The following is an 18430-nucleotide window of genomic DNA, read 5'->3' on the forward strand; positions in this document are numbered from 1 at the left end:
AACACGCACGCAGACACAGCACACATGGCATCCATGCCAAAAGCATGCATCATCCCATGAAGAGTCCACAACATGAACCCCACTCATGAGAAGGTGATAAAAAGAATCCACGTGTTGGATAGCCTTTACATGAGGTCAAAGAATGTGGTGTGCTCTTAAACTAGGTCTCGTTTGTACGTGGTGGAAAAAGGAAGTGCCATGGCGTGGCTTGGTTTGGCGTTTCCCCCGGGAGGACGGAGGTGAAGTCTTTTCTGGATCACTCGGGGAAGAGAACGGATGGCGACCGAGCGGCTTTTTTGAACGTCGGTGCCTTTTGTTTTTGTTCTGGCCGTCCTTCAACGGCACCAGATGGAGGAAGTGGAAGCGAGACAAATATTTATATGGAATGCTTTCTTCACAATAATAAGCCAGCAAAAAAGGTAGGTCCCTCAACCCGACAGATGGAGAGTATATAGATCTAGAGGTTGCGCATTTATCTTCAGATCGCTTTATTCATCTGAAAGATGGCATAGGGATGCTTGCCCACTAGAGCTGTATTGAGAAGGCGGGGTATGAGGGTCACTGTAGATTGTATAACTTGTCTGAAGGTGGATGAGACCATTTTCCATATCCTCATAGACTGCCTGTGGGCTAGACAGATATGGTGCTATGCTTCGGGCCAGCCAGATCAGTGGCAGAGGTGGTTGTCTATCGAGGAGTTTCTACGATTCCTGAAGGACTCGGCACAGGGATTTGTGTTTGAGGAGAGGGGGACACGTGCCGCCTATCTGGCCTACCAGTATTGGCTGGATAGGAATGTCCGAGTCTTTGAGGGAGTCAGTCCTCACCCGAGGGTAATAGCGGCTAGAGTCTTTATGCGGGCGGCTGAGATCACCGGCATTACAAAGGTATCACCTGAGTTGGTTAGGGACATCTGGGGCTCCCATTTTGCTTATACAGCGTTCAGGATAGTACTCGTCTCCTAGGTGCCCCCACCCTCTAGTTTTCTCAAGGTGAACTTTGATGGCAGTGTGGATGATGAGGGAAGATGTAGTGGTGTGGGATTCGCTATCCGAGATCACGACGCCAGATTAGTTGCAGCAGCAAGCCGGCAGACTTTTGACTCGTCAGTGGTGTGTGCCGAGCTCAGAGCAGCCTATGAGAGCATCTTCTATGCAAGGCAGATACTGGGTGGGACCGTATTATTCTTGAGGACGACTCGGTCACAGTGGTTGAGTGAATCCGAGGACGGGGACGCACTGCTGAGGATCAGCCGCTAATTCTTGACATTCGTGGGTTGATGGAGGAGTGCGACTCCCACCAGGCTTCACACGTGTTCAGGAAGGCTAACGGGGCGGCCGACTGGGTGGCCTCCTATACAGCCTACCACTATGGTGGTTTTGTTTGGGTTGGGAGTGGGTCTGTTTCAGGGTCATTAGATAGTGTTTTATTTTCTGATTTTATTGGTCGCATTCACACCTGCAGTGTGTGAACCGCCATTGTACCAAAAAAAAAGAGGGGGTAGGGTCCGGACCGGGACTTGGATATGGTCTTTACCTGACTTTAAGATCATGACTTTGAATGTGAATCCAATCTATCAGCTAATCGGATCGGGTTTATGAAAAATATTCTAGGTTCATCGGATCATTCGTGCTAGGATAGGTTAAGTAAGATCCAACCTAATGTATTTCAAACAGTGCTGTATGGATTCTAGAATTATGGCAAGCAAAAATAACTAAGACAAAGGTGTTGATATCGAATGCCTTCACTAAAATAAATTATATATAATAATATGATTTCTGTGAAACATGTTTTATGAAGGATACGAAAAATTTGTTTTTCCATAAAACTCACATTTTAGGTTTTATGGCTGGGTAATTTGGGCAAACTTGGTTTTTATTTAAAAGATAATCAAATAATATTTTTATAAAACCTATTCATTTTGGGTTTTCTATAATCCTTTTCTACTAAAACCTGTAAACCAAATAGCTTACTTTTCAACCATTATTAAGACTTTTAACATTAAAAGTAAATACACTTAACTTGAGAACTTGTGTAAGTATACATGTTTAGCGCCATATCGGCTACGTGGCGGTAAGATCTTGGATATCTATACAGAACTAAGGATCTAAACAATACCTTATGAGTAATTTTTTTAGATAAGGTTCTGAATGGTTATCAACGATACCAAGCCAAACCTGATCTAGAGATCATATGAACCAAGAGACATTACAATATAGGCCCACTTAGGGCTAAATATGAGCCGATCTTGGATTTCTGATTGCATTTGATTAGATTTTAACCCTTTGCTTGCCACCACCTAATAACCCAGCCTAAAATTCAAATGAATGAAAAAGGGATTACAGAAAATTTTCAAGAAGGTGAGATTGTATCTTGGACTTTACCAAGTATTACATAAATTATGAGAATTGATATTTTTTTTGCATTCTGCAATCGTGAAAGAGGGGAAAATTTTCCCAATATAAATATAAGCTAATATTTTGGGAGGTTTGGGCAAGAATGCTGTTCAAGACAAAATGTGCCAAGCGAAAGGTTTTATTGGCTCACAAGCCAATTTAAATTTACATAGTCGCTTTACAAGTCAAATTCTAATTAGTTTAGAGAAGTCAGCATGGAGAATGCTATCTTATGAATGGAGGTGATGATTCGAGGAAACAATGCATTGGTGGATTGTATGTCCATCCGTACTTTGTATCCTCCCAGTAACGTATAATTAAAATTCAAATATCAGGTTTCTTGTTATCCTTTGCCCAATGCTGCAACCCTACTGCACCAAAACCTCAGCCTCCATAATAATAAAGGAAAAAGATTTTAGCATAGAACGCCCAATCAGTGATCCCTTAGTATAACGTAAAAAAATTTAAGTTTTTCTTCTTGTTTTTTTGGCTAGGCCCCTCGACACATTTCATGAGAGAATGAAAAGATTGCATGCAACAACAATATGCTTTTGGGCGCATGATTGCATGCAGATATTCCTTTTGCCTCATACTTCCAGGACAATTAATTGAAATGGACAACACTTGATCATCAAAATTTTGCCGAGTTTCATAGAAGGTGATGCAGTCTCAGTCTCAGCTTGTTCTCTTTAGGTCCCGAAGGGCAAGAGGCCAAAGTCGGCTTAGCCTTATCCAGTGAAGGGACCAATAAATGAAGTTCCCCTAGAAGCATATGCAGAGGCTATTCCAAATGCCGAATAAACAGTCCTTTTGCTGATACCATATTCCTTCTGTATAGTTTATCCAACACTTGATTCTATTCTTTTTCACTTGCTTGTGAGGGATAATCCTTTTGTTATGCAACTTATGCAGAAGAGAATGTCTAATGGTAGATACTATTTGGATTTTTATTATTATTATTGTTTTATGATGGAAGTTGGATATGCTTGTACTGCTGAAGTGATGCTTCGGTGCGTACCATGATCTTGTATCTTCTATTTGGACATTCTTGGTACCTTCTGATGCTTGAAAGGCTACGTAGGCCCAATTTGCATTGTGTCCATAACGTACAAAGGCATTGGTCCCTTCAAAATGGGAAGAGAATCCTGTGAGGAAGACTCTTCTAAGAAGGGAAGAAGGTGGAATAGCTCCATTCCAAAAGGTTAAAGGAACCATTTCTCCATTAACTGTTGCTGTGGACAGCGAAATCCACTGCCAAAGTTCACCGACCTTCTCCATCTTCAAAGCACTTGGGGATTAGGAATAGTTAGATGCCTTTTTTGGATTTTATGTGAGAATCTTAGACAATTCAACAAGAATAATGTTGCTGTACCTGTTTATTGGCATCAAGATTTTTCCCTTCTCTTTTAATGACTTCTTACCACTCTAGTTTCTTAATGAATCTTGTTTCCTACAAGTCATCGACAAATCAAACATTCTTGTACAAAAAGAATAATAATTCCATCCAAGTAGAATGTGTAATAATTAATGTTCTATATATGCATTCGTCTTAACTTGGTTGATGTCTTCTTTTAATGACTTTGAAACAGTCTTTTAATATGTCAGCAGATCTTGTACTTCAGTAATCAGTATTTATGTGCAAATCCATAACAAATCTGAGTCTAAATCTTTTCAAGAAAAACATTTCATAATTTACTCTTTGTTGTTTATTGCAGGCATAAGTGCTTGATGAAGCACAAAATAAACTCCTAAATACCAATTAGGAGTCCTAGAAACTTTGATGTTAAAAGCTTTAATAAGAACATTTGGATATTTCAAGTTTGTATGCACAAATGCAAGAATTTGTTCATAAAACACTGTGCTTGAGTCATGGTCCCAATAATATTATTATGTACAATAATTTTTATATTTCAACTCTGTTGCAAATTGGAGGCCTTCGCAGAGACCTTTCGAGGGAAATGAATGCTGATACCAATACTGTGGTTAGTGCATGCAAAGGCACAAAGATATAGTTCTATTGATTAGAGTAAAACATGAAGAGGTTAGCTTTTTAAAACAGAGCCTTTCCTTCCCCCCAACCTAATGAGATCAGTCAAAACTGTTGTAGTAGTTATGGTGGGTCTTACCAAGCCAAACAGCCTGAGATTTTCTAAAAATCGAACATCACTACATCAGTGTTAATCAAATGTTAAAATTGTATGGAGAACACAATTCGGAGAATTGTTTTAATATAAATGACCATGTATCGAACGAGTTCTCTAGTAGAACAAATATAGCAAATATCAAAATTGTAAGAGCTTTGAGGTGGTATTTTATTTTATCAATATGACAAAATTGGGTTCAAAAGATGTAATAATTCGAGTAAATGAAAGTGTTAGAGATAATACTTTACATATGGTCCCCAGATATAGACACACCTGAGCACCCACAGAACACTATAAAAATTAATACTTATAACAGTCATAATTTTTCCACTCTTACACCTGGTTATAGTGAAAAAAAAGAAAAGAAAGAAAAAGAAAAGAGAGCTATCAGGATTGCCACATCATTCATTAAACTAAGATAAAGAATATTGACCATTAAACTAATAAAATGATTGTGTTTGAAAATACCATGAACATATGGGACTTCACATGGGTTGTTGACATAAAGAAGGGTTGTGTACGTTTGATAAAAAAATGATAATGTTGAATATACTTCAAGGATGCTAAATCCCAAGAATATAGCCACCTTTGGGATCATGGATATGTGGGGCTTATCCCCATTAATCCCAAGAATAACACCCGTTAGAGTTGTCGACCAACATAGGTTAGCTCAGTTATTCGATCAACGTAGCTCTGAAACCATTAAAGTGGTAAAATTTTGGACCTAAGGGACTATGATCCGATCGATGCATGATGTTTATGACTTGGTTTAAACCCCTCCCTCATCCCCTCTATTATTACATAAAATGACCACTTTAGATATCCATTATATGATACAATACAATACAATATTATAATGTTATGATATTATGAAAATGATCACTTGACTATAATTGCTCAACCACTTGGCCAGCCTTGATATGGGAAGAATAAAGCTTCATCTATATATATATAATATTATCCTGCATCCTTACTCTAATGAAATGTAATCTGCTTTTGTAGCTATTCTTCTCATTTCTTCTCCTTTCCAAATTTTCATCCCGCACCTTGTTCTGCAATAGTTTTATCTACTTAATAAACTGGGGGCAGGCTTTTGCCCTGCTTTTTCCAAAAAAAAAAGGAGTAAACTTTGTTATGGCGGGCACCCTATGGAGATAAAATCTAGCATCACTGGTTCCCTAGTCTTGAAAAATGCCAGGGACTTCTTGCCAGTATTACTGCTTGTTCACAGATCTCGTCAGGGATTGGCTGAATATACCCAAGGCCTGGACTAACACCGTGCATTGCACTAATTCAAGCCTACATCAGACCACGAATAGGACAATAGATAAGAAGATAGGTGACTTCTAGCACTACTGTTTTTGTTTTGGCCTTCTGTGTTAGACACTGAGCTTTTACATTTATAAAATAGAACATCGAAGATGAATTCATTGAAATAGAGCTCTATAACCGGTTAACCAATCGAGCTTGGATCCTTAACAGTGAAACTTTTGCACCGCAGAGTCCTATACTATCCTGAAACTTTTGGGGTGAGTAGATCGGATAATATCCGTTCGAATCCATTTTCGTATCTGAATCCTTCCAAATATAGATAGAAATTTAAGCATCCAACTAATATCCGTATTCGTATTCGTATTCATATTCATCAAAGAAAAATGGCTCTGGATATAGATAGACAACTATCCTATCTGCATTTGGATATCTGATTTCATTTATAATCCTATTTAATTTTATATGATACTTATAAACTTTTAAAGACAAATAAATGATCACATTAACATGCTATTAATTTGATTTATCATATACTTAGTAATATTTTTGATTCTGTGGTCATAAAGTTTAATTATCCGATTTGTATCTATAACCGTTTAAAATAAATATGGATAAAAATTCTTACATCTAGCCAATATCTATATTCATATCTATATTCATCGAACAAAACAATTATAGATTCAGATATGCTACATAGCAAAATGTAGAGGATCCGGTTGCAAACCAATTACACGAACAAAATAAGAAAAAAAAGAGAGATGTGTACTTTGCTCCAAGTAAGTACTGAAATAAGTGATCTACAGAAAAATAAGTCATTGTCTCAATCATTTTCAGGCGTCGTGGTTCCAAGTCATCCACGATATACTGAACTCACTGCTAGTCCTAGAAGGTTGAGGTGTCGTATTCCACTATCCTGTGAGGCTTGGAGAATCTTTGCAGCCACCTAATGCTTACATGCTCCAAACTATGGCAATAGGATTGTGAGGCTGAGAAGAAAGCTGCGACGTGTATGTCGACATTCTTCACCTGCGTGTGATATCGATGGGTCGGGGTTGATCCACTGGGATCGAGATAGACAGTCACAAGTAGATGCGATATGAGGATCTTTTTATTTCTCCCACTCAACTTAGAAAAACTTTTTCAGAATATTATGATAGAGAACTAATTAATTCGTTTCAGTTTTTCTACTGTTGGAATCGTATAGCATTTGAGTTCAATATTTTAGCTGCTTTAAATATAGAATCATATATAGTTTTCCTACTAATTAGTAACTGATCAAGATCATCAAATTTCTATAATTAAAAACAAGAAACTTGTTTCTTTTGCGAATTCCATAGTCAAAAATGCTTGCCTATCATCTAAGTATCATTTGTCCTCTGATTCCATGTACACACTTTAATTATATTATTTGTTTAACTTACATATATTTGAGCATCAAATTTTTCATATAAATAAACTTATACCATCAAGCCTGTAACAGGAACAATGATAGAGGAGGAGGTAGACACCTTTAATTTACACTACTAATATGATATCCAAGAGAGCGATAACATAAGGTACAAGTACTACACCAGTATGTACAACATCATGCGTAAATTCTAAATAATTAAAACGAGGAGACTAAAGCTCCAACACCAGCAACAAAAAAGAAAAAAAAAAGGGTTAGAGAAGCCATTTTGTCTACTCCTCACTTCTGGAGTATCTAGATACAAGTCACCAATTAAACCCTGGTTCCCTTCTGGGCCGGTTCAGCTGCCGGCCCACCACCCAGCCCATAATCCGGATCTCTGTACCCGGGCCCATACTTGCTACTGAACATCCCAGCATGCAGCATCAACACGTAGAGAAGCTGCGTGAAGGTTAATATGATAACGAAGGCCTCCAGAGTCCTCAGTCTCCATCCCCTGTGACCTCCAACGTTGATCTCCTTGCATGCCAACCTGCATCAAAATACCTTCACTTACAAATCCAATCATGTTTAGCCCGTCTTCGATCATAACGAGATCGAGATCGAGATCGAGATCGATCGAGGATTATACCCAAAGGCCAAGGCAGTAATGGCCCATGCAACGACTGCGGACGAGGCGGCCGCCGCGAGGCTATCATTCCTCCAAGCTCTAACGTGGTTGGCACCGGCTAGCTTCGACGCAACACCGAGCACGCCGGCAAGTATCGCAAATACCAGGAAGTAGAAGGTGGCGCCATTGCCCGCCACTCCTGCCTCAGATAGTTCAAGCAAGATGGCCCTCTTCATTAGATAGTATTTCTAGCCAGGTGCTTATCAAATTAGAAAAATTTTCCCCATTAATTTCTTCTGTCATAATGACAGCAAAAGAATATCTAGCCAGGTGAAATCTTTAGTTGGTTCTTTACAATATTTCCCTTCCATCAACCTTAATTATTCTCGCTCATAAAAGCTAGCCTAGTACAAGAAAACGTACCTAAGATCCTTTTTACATCTTTTTTTTTTTTTGTCTAATATCTCCCTGCAGAAGTAGAAGAAGGAATAACGAACTACAAAGGGGAACAGCAAAGAAAAGTAAACATACCAGGGTAGTTAGTCTGGCCATTAATGAAGTGGTTCAGGTTCCAGCTCGCAAAACCCACCACTATTATATACATTATGAGGTTCAGAAACAGCAGCGGTGCTGCTATGTTCCTCCCCACTGTTTGAGCCATCCCAACACCACTAAAACCAACTCAACAACTATATAACAAGCTAGCTATGTACTCCTCTTGGAACAAGCTACAAAAACTTGCAAATATAAAGGGAAAGAAGATGGATGAGACTTCCAAAATAAAGTGTTCAAGGGAGACCTTAGCTATCCCTTCTTTCTCTATCACCTTTTCTTCATCAAGGGGAGGATATAAAGGGAGGGAGGATTGGCATGAGGGCGACACGTGTGGGCACGACCGTTTAGAGCTCCAAGCATTTAAGCTGTTGGGTTGCATGGCATGCTTACAGGTGGTTGGAAACGTGTCGGTCGGGGTATTACTTTCCCGAAGCGCGCCGCTTCTGGTCTCCTCGTGGCGTTTCTTGTTTTCATCGGCGGTTAGGTCACCAGGTGGTGTTGGGACCGTGGTTATAAGGGGCGGCGAAAGTTATCCGTTGAGATGAGCATGAGGTGTGAGTCTTGTACACTGGGCTGCCGAGTATGGGCTTTCATGCATGCATGTACTCGTCGGCAGTTGTGGTGGTTTTTGGTCCCTTTTCATGGTTGTTGTGTTTTCTGGTGGCAGATTATATGTCTGTTTCTTGTGGAGATGTATTTGCACTCTTCCTCTGGCTAGATATTCTTTGGTGCATGTAAAGAGATTTTAGAGAATTTATTTCTTAAATGCATAAAGGTAAGTCCTTATCCATCTTTTGGTCTGATGGACACCATGGCAAATCTATCGAGATCAAATCGAAAGCAACGATCCATATTGTAGCATCTAGCGATCTTATATGATTGATTGTAATGGAATAAATTAAATAGAATTCGATACTCATGCGTGCATTTTTTTAGTTCTTTTAAAAAATACCCAAGTCACTGTCATCACACTTTCTTGCAGGATCTCAATAGAGTAGGGCTTTTACTTGGTTTGAGGTTTGGTAGTTTCTAAGTGCTTGTGTATCTAAGTTGAAACTAAGCAAGGAGAGTAAAGCAAAATGTAGCCTGATCCAAAAGTTCAGCCCAACCCAATGTTACTTGGATCGGGTTTGGATTGAAGGTTTCTTAATTAAAGTTGGGTTCAAATTCATTTTAATCTATTTCTTTTGGGTGGGATAAGGGTCAATGTTTTGACTTGACTCAATTTACGTTGACTAATTCATTTTCTAAAACACTAGTTGTTTAAATCATTTTAAAGAAAATACTTGGCAAAGACTGCAAAGATTAGATTTCATAAGGTTTAGTCAAGTTTACTAAAGATTGAGTCTTACAAGAGAGACTACGTTAGAGTTAAATGGGTAACCCGATTTAAATGACCTGTGGATAAGTATGGGTCTAGAGATCTTAACCCAATGTTGAGTTGGATCATATATGTGTTCAGTTTTTGTATATTGTTGTCCTTAGTTAGATTTTATATTTCTTGTAAAAGTTGGATACATTGGAAAGTTCAATGCACCGGCTTTTCACTCTAATATTCATTCATATAATGGATCCCATCGCTTGATGGTGGGTAATTTAACAAATAATGGACCGATGTACAACATATATTTGGTCTTATTATATTTCATTGCCTACCATTGATTTGAAGTATCCACCTATATAGATGGTTTGTATTGAATATATAATTAAACTCAAGTTTAGCATGAATCAAAGGTGATTGAACTTTCAATAGAGGGCTACCACCTTATGCCTAGCTAGGCAACATTTTTATAGTAGAGTTTTAGATTGAATCAACCTATACAAACTAGCTGTTCTCAATGTGCTTAACTTGAAAATTTTAAAGATATGGATGTTCACATCTAATGCTAGATGGATTCAAATTGGATATTTTAATTGTTTTTGTATTTGTCTAGGCTAATTCCTAAGCCAATCCACTCCAATTGCACTTCCACTATCTGACCCTAATATTGTTCTCATCATCAATAAAGCATATCGCCATCTCGTTTGCTCAAAACAAGAAGAACACATGGAAGGGAAGGGGCAAGGGAGGAGCAAATTTTACTTCTGGCATTATGTAATTAGTAAGAATATAGAAAGGGCAGGCTAATTTGGACGGTAGAGTTTTAGGGACGATTGGACTTACCTAAGGGTAAAACTTAGCCTAATCTCCAACATCAGTCTGAAGCATTCAATATGAGGCACTCATGCATCCTCCAGTCACAAAGGAAATTAATTTGTAGTTGCTACAACTTATGTGACTTCCTCGATGTGTGATGCATGATGAAAATGATGATGATTTGAGCTAAACTTGCTTTATCAATCAGAAAAATAGTTGTCGCAACATATGATCAATCTAATGCATTATTCATTTTAGGCCAACACCCTATCCCTTTGAATGTTCAAAAGAAATTAATACATTATTCATTCTTCGATGCGAATCATTATATTACTCATGAAGCATGCAAATTTAGCTATTTAAATTTATTACACAATCTTGCAATTTTTGAATTGAAAATAGTGTCCAGGGTACCATGAATCATTTCAAACAAATAATATAAAAAATTATTCATGTCAAACACTCAAAAAAAAAGAAAAAGAAAAAAGAAATCACCTATCTTGAAATAAATATTTATGTAGTTGTATATATCTATATGTGCGATGTTTATAACATTTGTATATTAATAAAACTCTATGTAAACTGGGTTCTATTATGAGAGTTCCAATTTATTTAGTTGGCTGGTACCTAGATTCAACTCAATCCCATCTTCACCACAATTTATGATCTCGATGAATTTCCATGAGCATACCTATTTTCTTCTTATTCTTATTCAAAAATTAAAAAATAAAAACAAAGAAACGAGGTTCTCTTACCCCTTCTTTTTGTGATCAGGAGATGATTTTTTTTTTTTTTAATTTTTTTGCCTGTGGACATGTATAAAAAAATTCAAAATTCAAATGTTGAAATTGTATGCAGAGAAACATCTAGGCTCAATCCACTAAACATCAAAGGCTCCTTCATGGACATGGAAACGTTTTCACCTTGTTTGAATCAATAATAAAAATTCATGAATCATTATGTAGCTCGAATAATTGTGGGAAACTGTTTTTTTTTTTTTTTTTTTTTTTTTTTTTTTTTTTTTTTTTTTTTTTTTTTTTGCGATGTTAACAAGGCTAACTACGCCGCATTTTAGACCTGAACTTGGCTAACCTATGCCAACGTTCACCAACTGGCCCAATGATATAAGAAAGTAGGTTGACCAGGATTCTACAACCCCTTTCTACTATGCTTTAGGGGCTTAGATCGTGCGTGTGACCATCGGAATAAAAAATTGATTCTGTCCTTATTCTAGGTGAATTACCTAACTGAAATATTTTATTTATAGTGCTTTGCTTCATCCATCAATGGGTTCTCCTCCTTATCAAAACTCAGATTTTTTTGGGAACAGTCATGTTAAATTTATTAGTCTAAGATCAAGTACATTAAAGTTACAAAGGATCATGAGATTGATTATATTGTTTTTACCTCTGACATGTCTAATGTTCATGATGATAAGGATATTTTGCCTAGAAAATTCAAGGTAGGTGGCCATATATTTTCTGATTTTATTTTTGTCCCCAAAGGTGATGGAGACCTCTATCCACGCTATGGATGCGGATGAGCTAAGCCAAACCAAGCACTAAACTTCCTAGCCTCGATTGGATATCTGATCTTAACAATCGAAATTGAACAAGACGTTGTTTGCGCTTAGTTATCAAGCTAAGGTCTCATTTGATATCATTTTTTTGAAAGAAAATAGAAATATGGAATCCAATGTAAGAAAATTCGTTTGGTTATCCTGTTCTAGTTTCTTATTCTTTCAAATAACTTTAATTATTAATAAAAAATTGGAAGTAAAAAATTTTTACTTTCACTTTTTTCAAAAGTGAGTTTTACCCCTCTCTCATCCTTCTTGCCCAACCTCCCAATCTCAGCAACTCCATTCCACCGTATATAATATAATATATATATTATAATACATCATAATATATAATATTGTATAGGATATAATATATTAATAATATATTAAAATATCTCTTAAATAAATATATTATAAAATATTATATAATATATATTTTAAAAGGTAATTATTTAATAGATATTATCACATATGATAATATATAATATTATCTAGAATATCATAATATATTATATATTATATATAATAGTTTGGATATATTAATAATTATATAATCATAATAAATATATGATATTATATGTAACATTAATTATAATAATAATATTATTTAGTATATATAATATATAATATATTATTATATAATAATTTATAATACTTTTTAGATATTATAATATAATAAATATTATAAATAATTATTACATAATTATAGAAGATATATTATTATAATTGATATATTATATTATATTGTTATAATTATATAATATCATAGCAAGTTATTATATTATAATATACTATACTGCATATTATTATAATAAAATTACATATATATTGCTATATAAATATTATAATAATATGTAGTGTAGTATATTGTAATATAATAACTATAATAATATAATTATTATATTATAATTTTAATTTTAAAATATTATATATATATATAATATAATTATGTAATATATAATTATAACAATTATAATAATAATTAAAGCTTCCCTCCCTTTTTTGTAAAAAAAATATCATAAGTAGAACCGAACCTCGAAGAAGAAGCTTAAGCACTGGACAAAATGTTTTCCATTGTATGATAAAGAAGAAGAAAAAATACAACAACGATACTGCAAGCAAGCATGCAATGCTTCTCTGCTGACCTGATGAAAAAGCCATCCACAATAACAATTTTGAGAGAAGATTTTAGAAGATGGGGTGCCCCCAAAAATGAAAAAGAATTTGATCTTTTTAAGCCGAAGATCAACTGGGCATATCTCTATGTTATGCTCCAAGACCACCGGAGCCACCATTGGACCAATCATTCACTAATTAAGGTCGCATCCCTTTATATAATATTATAATAATTATAATAATATTCCAAAAATTATGAATGAAATATTTTTTCTCTATTCTAATTATAATTTATAATTGTCGTAATAATTTTAGGTAGATTTTTCTAGTTATATAATATATAATATAGCAAATATTACCAAAGAACGAGCCCTTATTACTAAAAAAAGAGAGAGAGGGAACCAAACATATCTTCTATTGTAAAAAAATTGAAAAAAATAAAAATAAATTTTCTGTTTTCAAATTTTTTAAAAAGAAACATAGAAACAATATCAAATGCAACCTAAGTATAATTTCTTTTTTTTTTGGTGGAATTCCAAAGCTTATTAGGTTTGGCTCATTGAGCTAAGTTATAGACAAAATCTTGCTAGTTTTTGGATTAAATGAGATCAGTAAAGCTTTTAGTAAGTAGGCCTATTAATTATGAAACCTTAGTTCATTTGCAGCAGCTTTATGCACAACCGCGAGGATGAAAATATATATGTAACAACTGGGTTGTAGTTGTATCTTTCATGCAAAAAAAATGATTTATTTTTTTTTATGCGAATTCACCATTGGATCATCTACTGCTCGCTTTGAAATTTATGCAAGTAGATAAATAACAGAGTTTGAAATGCTTTGAGACCTGTGTAGTGAGGGATGAAATAGTGGATCTGCGGTGAAGGAAGATGAATCCTTCTTTCGCACGAAAGATAGAACTGTGATTATACTAACTAGTACCAACTAGCATATATACTAAGGGCATATATTTTTGAAGTACTATTTGGGTCCAAAAAAAAAAAAAGCCTAATGATCATCGCAGCAGTAACACGAATATACTATGATGTATCGCCTCTAAAGTACTATTTGAGTCAAAAAAAAAAAAAGCCTAATAACCATAGCAGCAGTAACATGAGTATACTATGATGTATCACCTCTGGAACCGCTAGTTCTCATAGCAGTGCAATAACAAAAATCTAATGTTCCTGACTTCACTAGTTTTAACCTTACCTGGATTGCACAAGACTATGCTTTCTCACTTGAATAGTTTCATCAACGAATTTAGTGAATAAAACACATTAGAGTTAAGACCGGCCAACCTCTTTGCTGCCCATAGAGGAGTCAGCACCTCCTATTTTTAACTTCTATCACATAATTATCTTTTCCTACCTCCTTTTATAGAACTATATAGGTATTTTGTACTAGTACTAGTTATTATCTAGTTCGAGATTTTATGCTCTGAGATGCTATGCCTGTCCGGCATGGGATTACTACTACTATAATGCACAACAGAATATTTTCTTTTGGTAAGCCTTCTTTAAAACCAAGCAACATAGATGATTAGATTCTTATTAGTGGAATTAACATGCATAAGAGAGAGAGAGAGAGAGGGAGATGCAAATCATTTAAGTTCCAATAGGACTTCAGGGAAATGGGTTCTTTTACATATAATATATTCATATTTTCACCATACAAAGTCACAAAAAGAAGGATAGGAAAAGCGTGGCATCAAAAGTGGAGTATCAGAGATCATAATATACGAGTGCTCAAAGTGGATTGCTTGCATCCTTATCCACCAACATAACATATTTAACCCTCCACTCTCTCTCTCTCTCTCTTTCATGAGAGCTACTAGATATTCTCCTTAGTAGAAAGTAAGTACTTGATCATGCTGTTTTAAACCGCCACGACACGCCGCTCTCTTTTCATGAGAGCTACTAGATATTTTCCTCAGTAGAAAGTAAGTACTTGGTCTTGCAGTGCGAAACCGCCACGACACGCCCCCTCTCCAACATCAAGTATGTCATCGAGGTTCCACAGGCTTCCCCACGCCTCTTCTTCGCTGGAGCCATCGCTCATAGAGCGGCTGACGCCGCCGCCACCCGCGCAACCACCCCATTGAAGCATAGAGGTTAAGGGGTACATGCAGGCCTCCATCTCCTGCATGCCCTGCGCAAGCGCTGCTTCCTCTATTTGGGTCATGATCCCTCTCATATCTCCTTGCTGCTGCTGCTCCTCCTCCTCCTCCTGGTGCTGCTCTCCTTTTAGCTCGTGCTGCTCCTGCTGCTGCCTCAAAAACCGAGCTCTCGCCCTCTCGACATTCTTCGAAGGCTTTTTGCTCTTCTTGAAATGGGTCCTCCAGTAGTTCTTGATCTCGTTGTCGGTCCTCCCGGGGAGGCTCCGAGCAATTGTGGACCACCTAGTGCGATAATTAACCATGGGGCTGTAGTATACGAAACACTACTCGACCAACATTTTTTGAAGAAAGCAATAAAAGAAAGAAATAATAGTTTCTTGGAGGAGCGTCACCTGTTTCCCCACATAGCATGAAGCTCGAGAATGATGTTCTCCTCATGGGGAGTAATCTTCCCTCTTTTGAGGTCGGGCCTCAGGTAGTTCACCCACCTTAGCCTACAGCTCTTGCCACTTCGTCTAAGCCCTACAGCACAAAACCAAGAAGAATATATATAATTGATTTAAAGCTAAGATCATGAAGGCATAGCAATAATGCAACAAGCTATATATATATATATGAATAATAGAGTTCCAAGTCCATCGAGAAAATTATTAGTTGCTTTAGTTTGCATGGGGCATAGGGAGTTGGTGGAGTACCTGTTAGCTTGGAGATGGAGTTCCATCTTCCTTCACCATGTTGGTTGATGTGCTCGATGAGGATCTCATCCTCCTGGGCAGTCCATGGACCTTTCCTCCATCCATCTACTAGAGTCCCCCAACCGAATTGCCCCTCCATGGCCCCAACCAAATTAGCTAAGAAGAACTATACTCTTATGGGCTGTCGCCCTGTTAGTGTGACAATGGTTGGGGTTTGTGGCTTCTTATTTATACCCTACTTTGAATCATCCGTGCCATGTCCCTATCAAAAGCATCTCACTGCCACTAACTTGTAATTAGGAGATAATTTACTTAAATGGTCACGATCTTTTCACAATATTCTCTTTTGGTGCTCGAACTCCTCTTCGTTTTAACCTCGCGGCCTGTGTATGCATGCGCTTCGACTACTGTTAATTACCACTATCCAGGACTTATTAATTCATATAGTGTGATCTCTTTGTCCTCTACGATCTTGAACTACTATCTTGGCTAAACAGTTGCAGCTGGAAAGCAAGCAAGCACCCTCTGTTATGAGCTGTTTCGCACCAAGGTACAATGTTTAATCACAGTGAACAGTCCCTGGCCAAAAATAATATTACAGAAACCTTGAGATCATCAAAATGTTGAGGTTGTTAAAACTAATATATACTCTAAATTCTAGATGAAAGGGATGTATAATTGCTGGTCTTCGGTACCCAGTTTGGTGTTTTAACTACATAACTGAAAAGATCTAGTTGAATACTTGGTGGTTTAGTCCTACTTATCTTCTTTTTTTTTTTTTTTTTGAATCCTCGGGATCAACATAAGAGTCAATTTTTCACAGCTATGCACACTAATCGCCATTAAACGTCTTATCCTTGGGTTGGTCCTTCAGGTCAAGATTTGAATCACGCCAAAGCGTGTTGGCTTAGTTGACCAAGGGTCAACCCAAGAGTGCAGATATCAATTCAAACCATCTCAAACCAAGAGCGTCATGGCCCACACGGACCCTCAGGTTCTGGCGCACCCAAGATGCCATATCACGGTCAAGTCGTTTATAAAGAATTTAGGTGTCAATTTTGTGGTGCTCCGTGTGGTCTTATCTTGACTGGGAGAATTTTGCATGCAACATTAGCTGTTTTGAACTCATCTTGTTAGTGGAAAGCCAGTCATGCTTCTCATGTAACATCAATGGAAAGTTAAGAAGCCATCTTTTTGCTAGGCTATGTTCGCAAATTCGAAATAGGATATTTAGATAGACACTTAGAAGGATATAATTAACTCAGCCAATCCAGTTGAATTTAGTGGGGAAAAAAAAACGGATCCATACCCTTAGACCTAATTAAAAGCAAGCTTTAGGGATAGGTCTCGGTCAAATTACGGACCGTAAGGTAGGTCTCGATGCAGACGTTATCCCTTGGTTCCTATTACATAACATGCGCCATATCTTCTAGAATATAACTAATCTAACAGCAATACAAAATATATTGGTGAAAATGGTATATTATATTTGTTAAGAAATGCGAAAATTGTATATATATGTCTAATAAACAAATAGCAATGGTTCATTGATGCAAAGATCGATAAAAGCATAATGAAAACATGATCTCAATATAGAACTCATAGTTCGGATTTTGAAGAGTACCCTATATAAATCTAAGCCTAAACCTAAACCTACATTTAATAGAAGCAGCAAATTGTTGGTCTGAATGCATCCTATATCCTTTAAGATGCATCTTATATTATGTTACTCATGTTTAAATATGGATCCGAAGGAAGTTTTTTTGGTGCATCATTGCATCCTATTAAGTACTCATAATGAGTTGGCTTGGGTTAAATAGCCCAACTCCTTTCCTCTTATTAACTTCCAATATCAACATACCTTTCTTGGTTGCAATTTTGATGGTCCTACTTGCAGCATATTGGAGCATCTAGACTTTTCGTAGTACCGACCTAGCGGTACATTCTTAATCGAAAAATTTGACGATCCGACACATTGCAGATGGAAGCATCTACGCACCAAATGCCATATACGTGGGGCATTCTTGATCGAAAAAAAATTGATGTTCCTAATGGTGCATATTCTAATTGTGAAGCATATGGAAGCATCCAGACAAACCCTAGTTGTGCTGCACCAATTGCTGAATGCTTCAAGCACATAGTAGGGTAATTTTGGAAGTATAAGTATGACCCATTCTAAGAATCAAATCAAAAGGCCTTGCCGTGCCCTAATGACATTGTCTTGGATCCTTGTTTATTTTAAAAATAAGTACGGACCACTTACCCTACATCCACGTACCTTGGGACCTTTTATACAGGCGTAAGCCTTCAGGGGACAGCCACCTAATCAGCAAGAGCAAAAAAGAAGAGGAATGCACTAGAAATTGATCAGTAGTGGGTGGCTGCTGTTCCCTTGATTTATAGAGCTCACCTATGGCATC

At 36.7% G+C, this 18430-nt stretch overlaps 2 protein-coding genes across 3 annotated transcripts; both read right to left on the minus strand.

The window, feature by feature from the left end:
- Positions 1-6680: 6680 nt before the first annotated feature.
- LOC120104407 (AWPM-19-like family protein) lies at positions 6681-8670 on the minus strand. Of its 2 annotated transcripts, none has more exons than XM_088718343.2 (3): positions 8362-8670; positions 7852-8089; positions 6681-7752 (listed from the first exon to the last, which is right to left on the minus strand). In XM_088718343.2, the coding sequence occupies exons 2-3, from the start codon at positions 8064-8066 to the stop codon at positions 7533-7535; spliced, it is 435 nt and encodes a 144-aa protein (XP_088574469.1). In that variant the 5' UTR covers positions 8067-8089; positions 8362-8670; the 3' UTR covers positions 6681-7532. The 2 variants fall into 2 exon arrangements, with proteins under 2 accessions (XP_088574469.1, XP_038971408.1); XM_039115480.3 differs by having other exon boundaries at positions 7852-8029; positions 8362-8667.
- Positions 8671-14802: 6132 nt separating this feature from the next.
- Positions 14803-16231, minus strand: MYB79 (myb domain protein 79). The gene is made up of 3 exons (XM_008812597.5): positions 16011-16231; positions 15708-15837; positions 14803-15597 (listed from the first exon to the last, which is right to left on the minus strand). Exons 1-3 carry the CDS (start codon positions 16147-16149, stop codon positions 15129-15131), a joined length of 738 nt encoding a protein of 245 aa, XP_008810819.2. The 5' UTR covers positions 16150-16231; the 3' UTR covers positions 14803-15128.
- Between the last annotated feature and the right edge of the window lie 2199 nt (positions 16232-18430).

The sequence above is a fragment of the Phoenix dactylifera genome, chromosome 3, assembly GCF_051530095.1.
Source record: "Phoenix dactylifera cultivar Ajwa chromosome 3, Ajwa_hap1_PhDact_Kaust_v1.1, whole genome shotgun sequence".
Classification (NCBI taxonomy): Eukaryota; Viridiplantae; Streptophyta; class Magnoliopsida; order Arecales; family Arecaceae; genus Phoenix; species Phoenix dactylifera.

Excerpts from the sequence above, each read along its gene's own strand:
- MYB79 (XM_008812597.5), bottom strand. The coding sequence starts at position 16,149 with ATGGAGGGGCAATTCGGTTGGGGGACTCTAGTAGATGGATGGAGGAAA. Across the intron at positions 15,838-16,010 it reads CTCCATCTCCAAGCTAACAG|GGCTTAGACGAAGTGGCAAG; the intron begins GTACTCCACCAA and ends TTTGTGCTGTAG. Across the intron at positions 15,598-15,707 it reads CATGCTATGTGGGGAAACAG|GTGGTCCACAATTGCTCGGA; the intron begins GTGACGCTCCTC and ends TTATCGCACTAG.
- LOC120104407 (XM_039115480.3), bottom strand. The coding sequence starts at position 8,491 with ATGGCTCAAACAGTGGGGAGGAACATAGCAGCACCGCTGCTGTTTCTG. Across the intron at positions 8,030-8,361 it reads TGGCCAGACTAACTACCCTG|GAGTGGCGGGCAATGGCGCC; the intron begins GTATGTTTACTT and ends TATCTGAGGCAG. Across the intron at positions 7,753-7,851 it reads ATTACTGCCTTGGCCTTTGG|GTTGGCATGCAAGGAGATCA; the intron begins GTATAATCCTCG and ends ATTTTGATGCAG.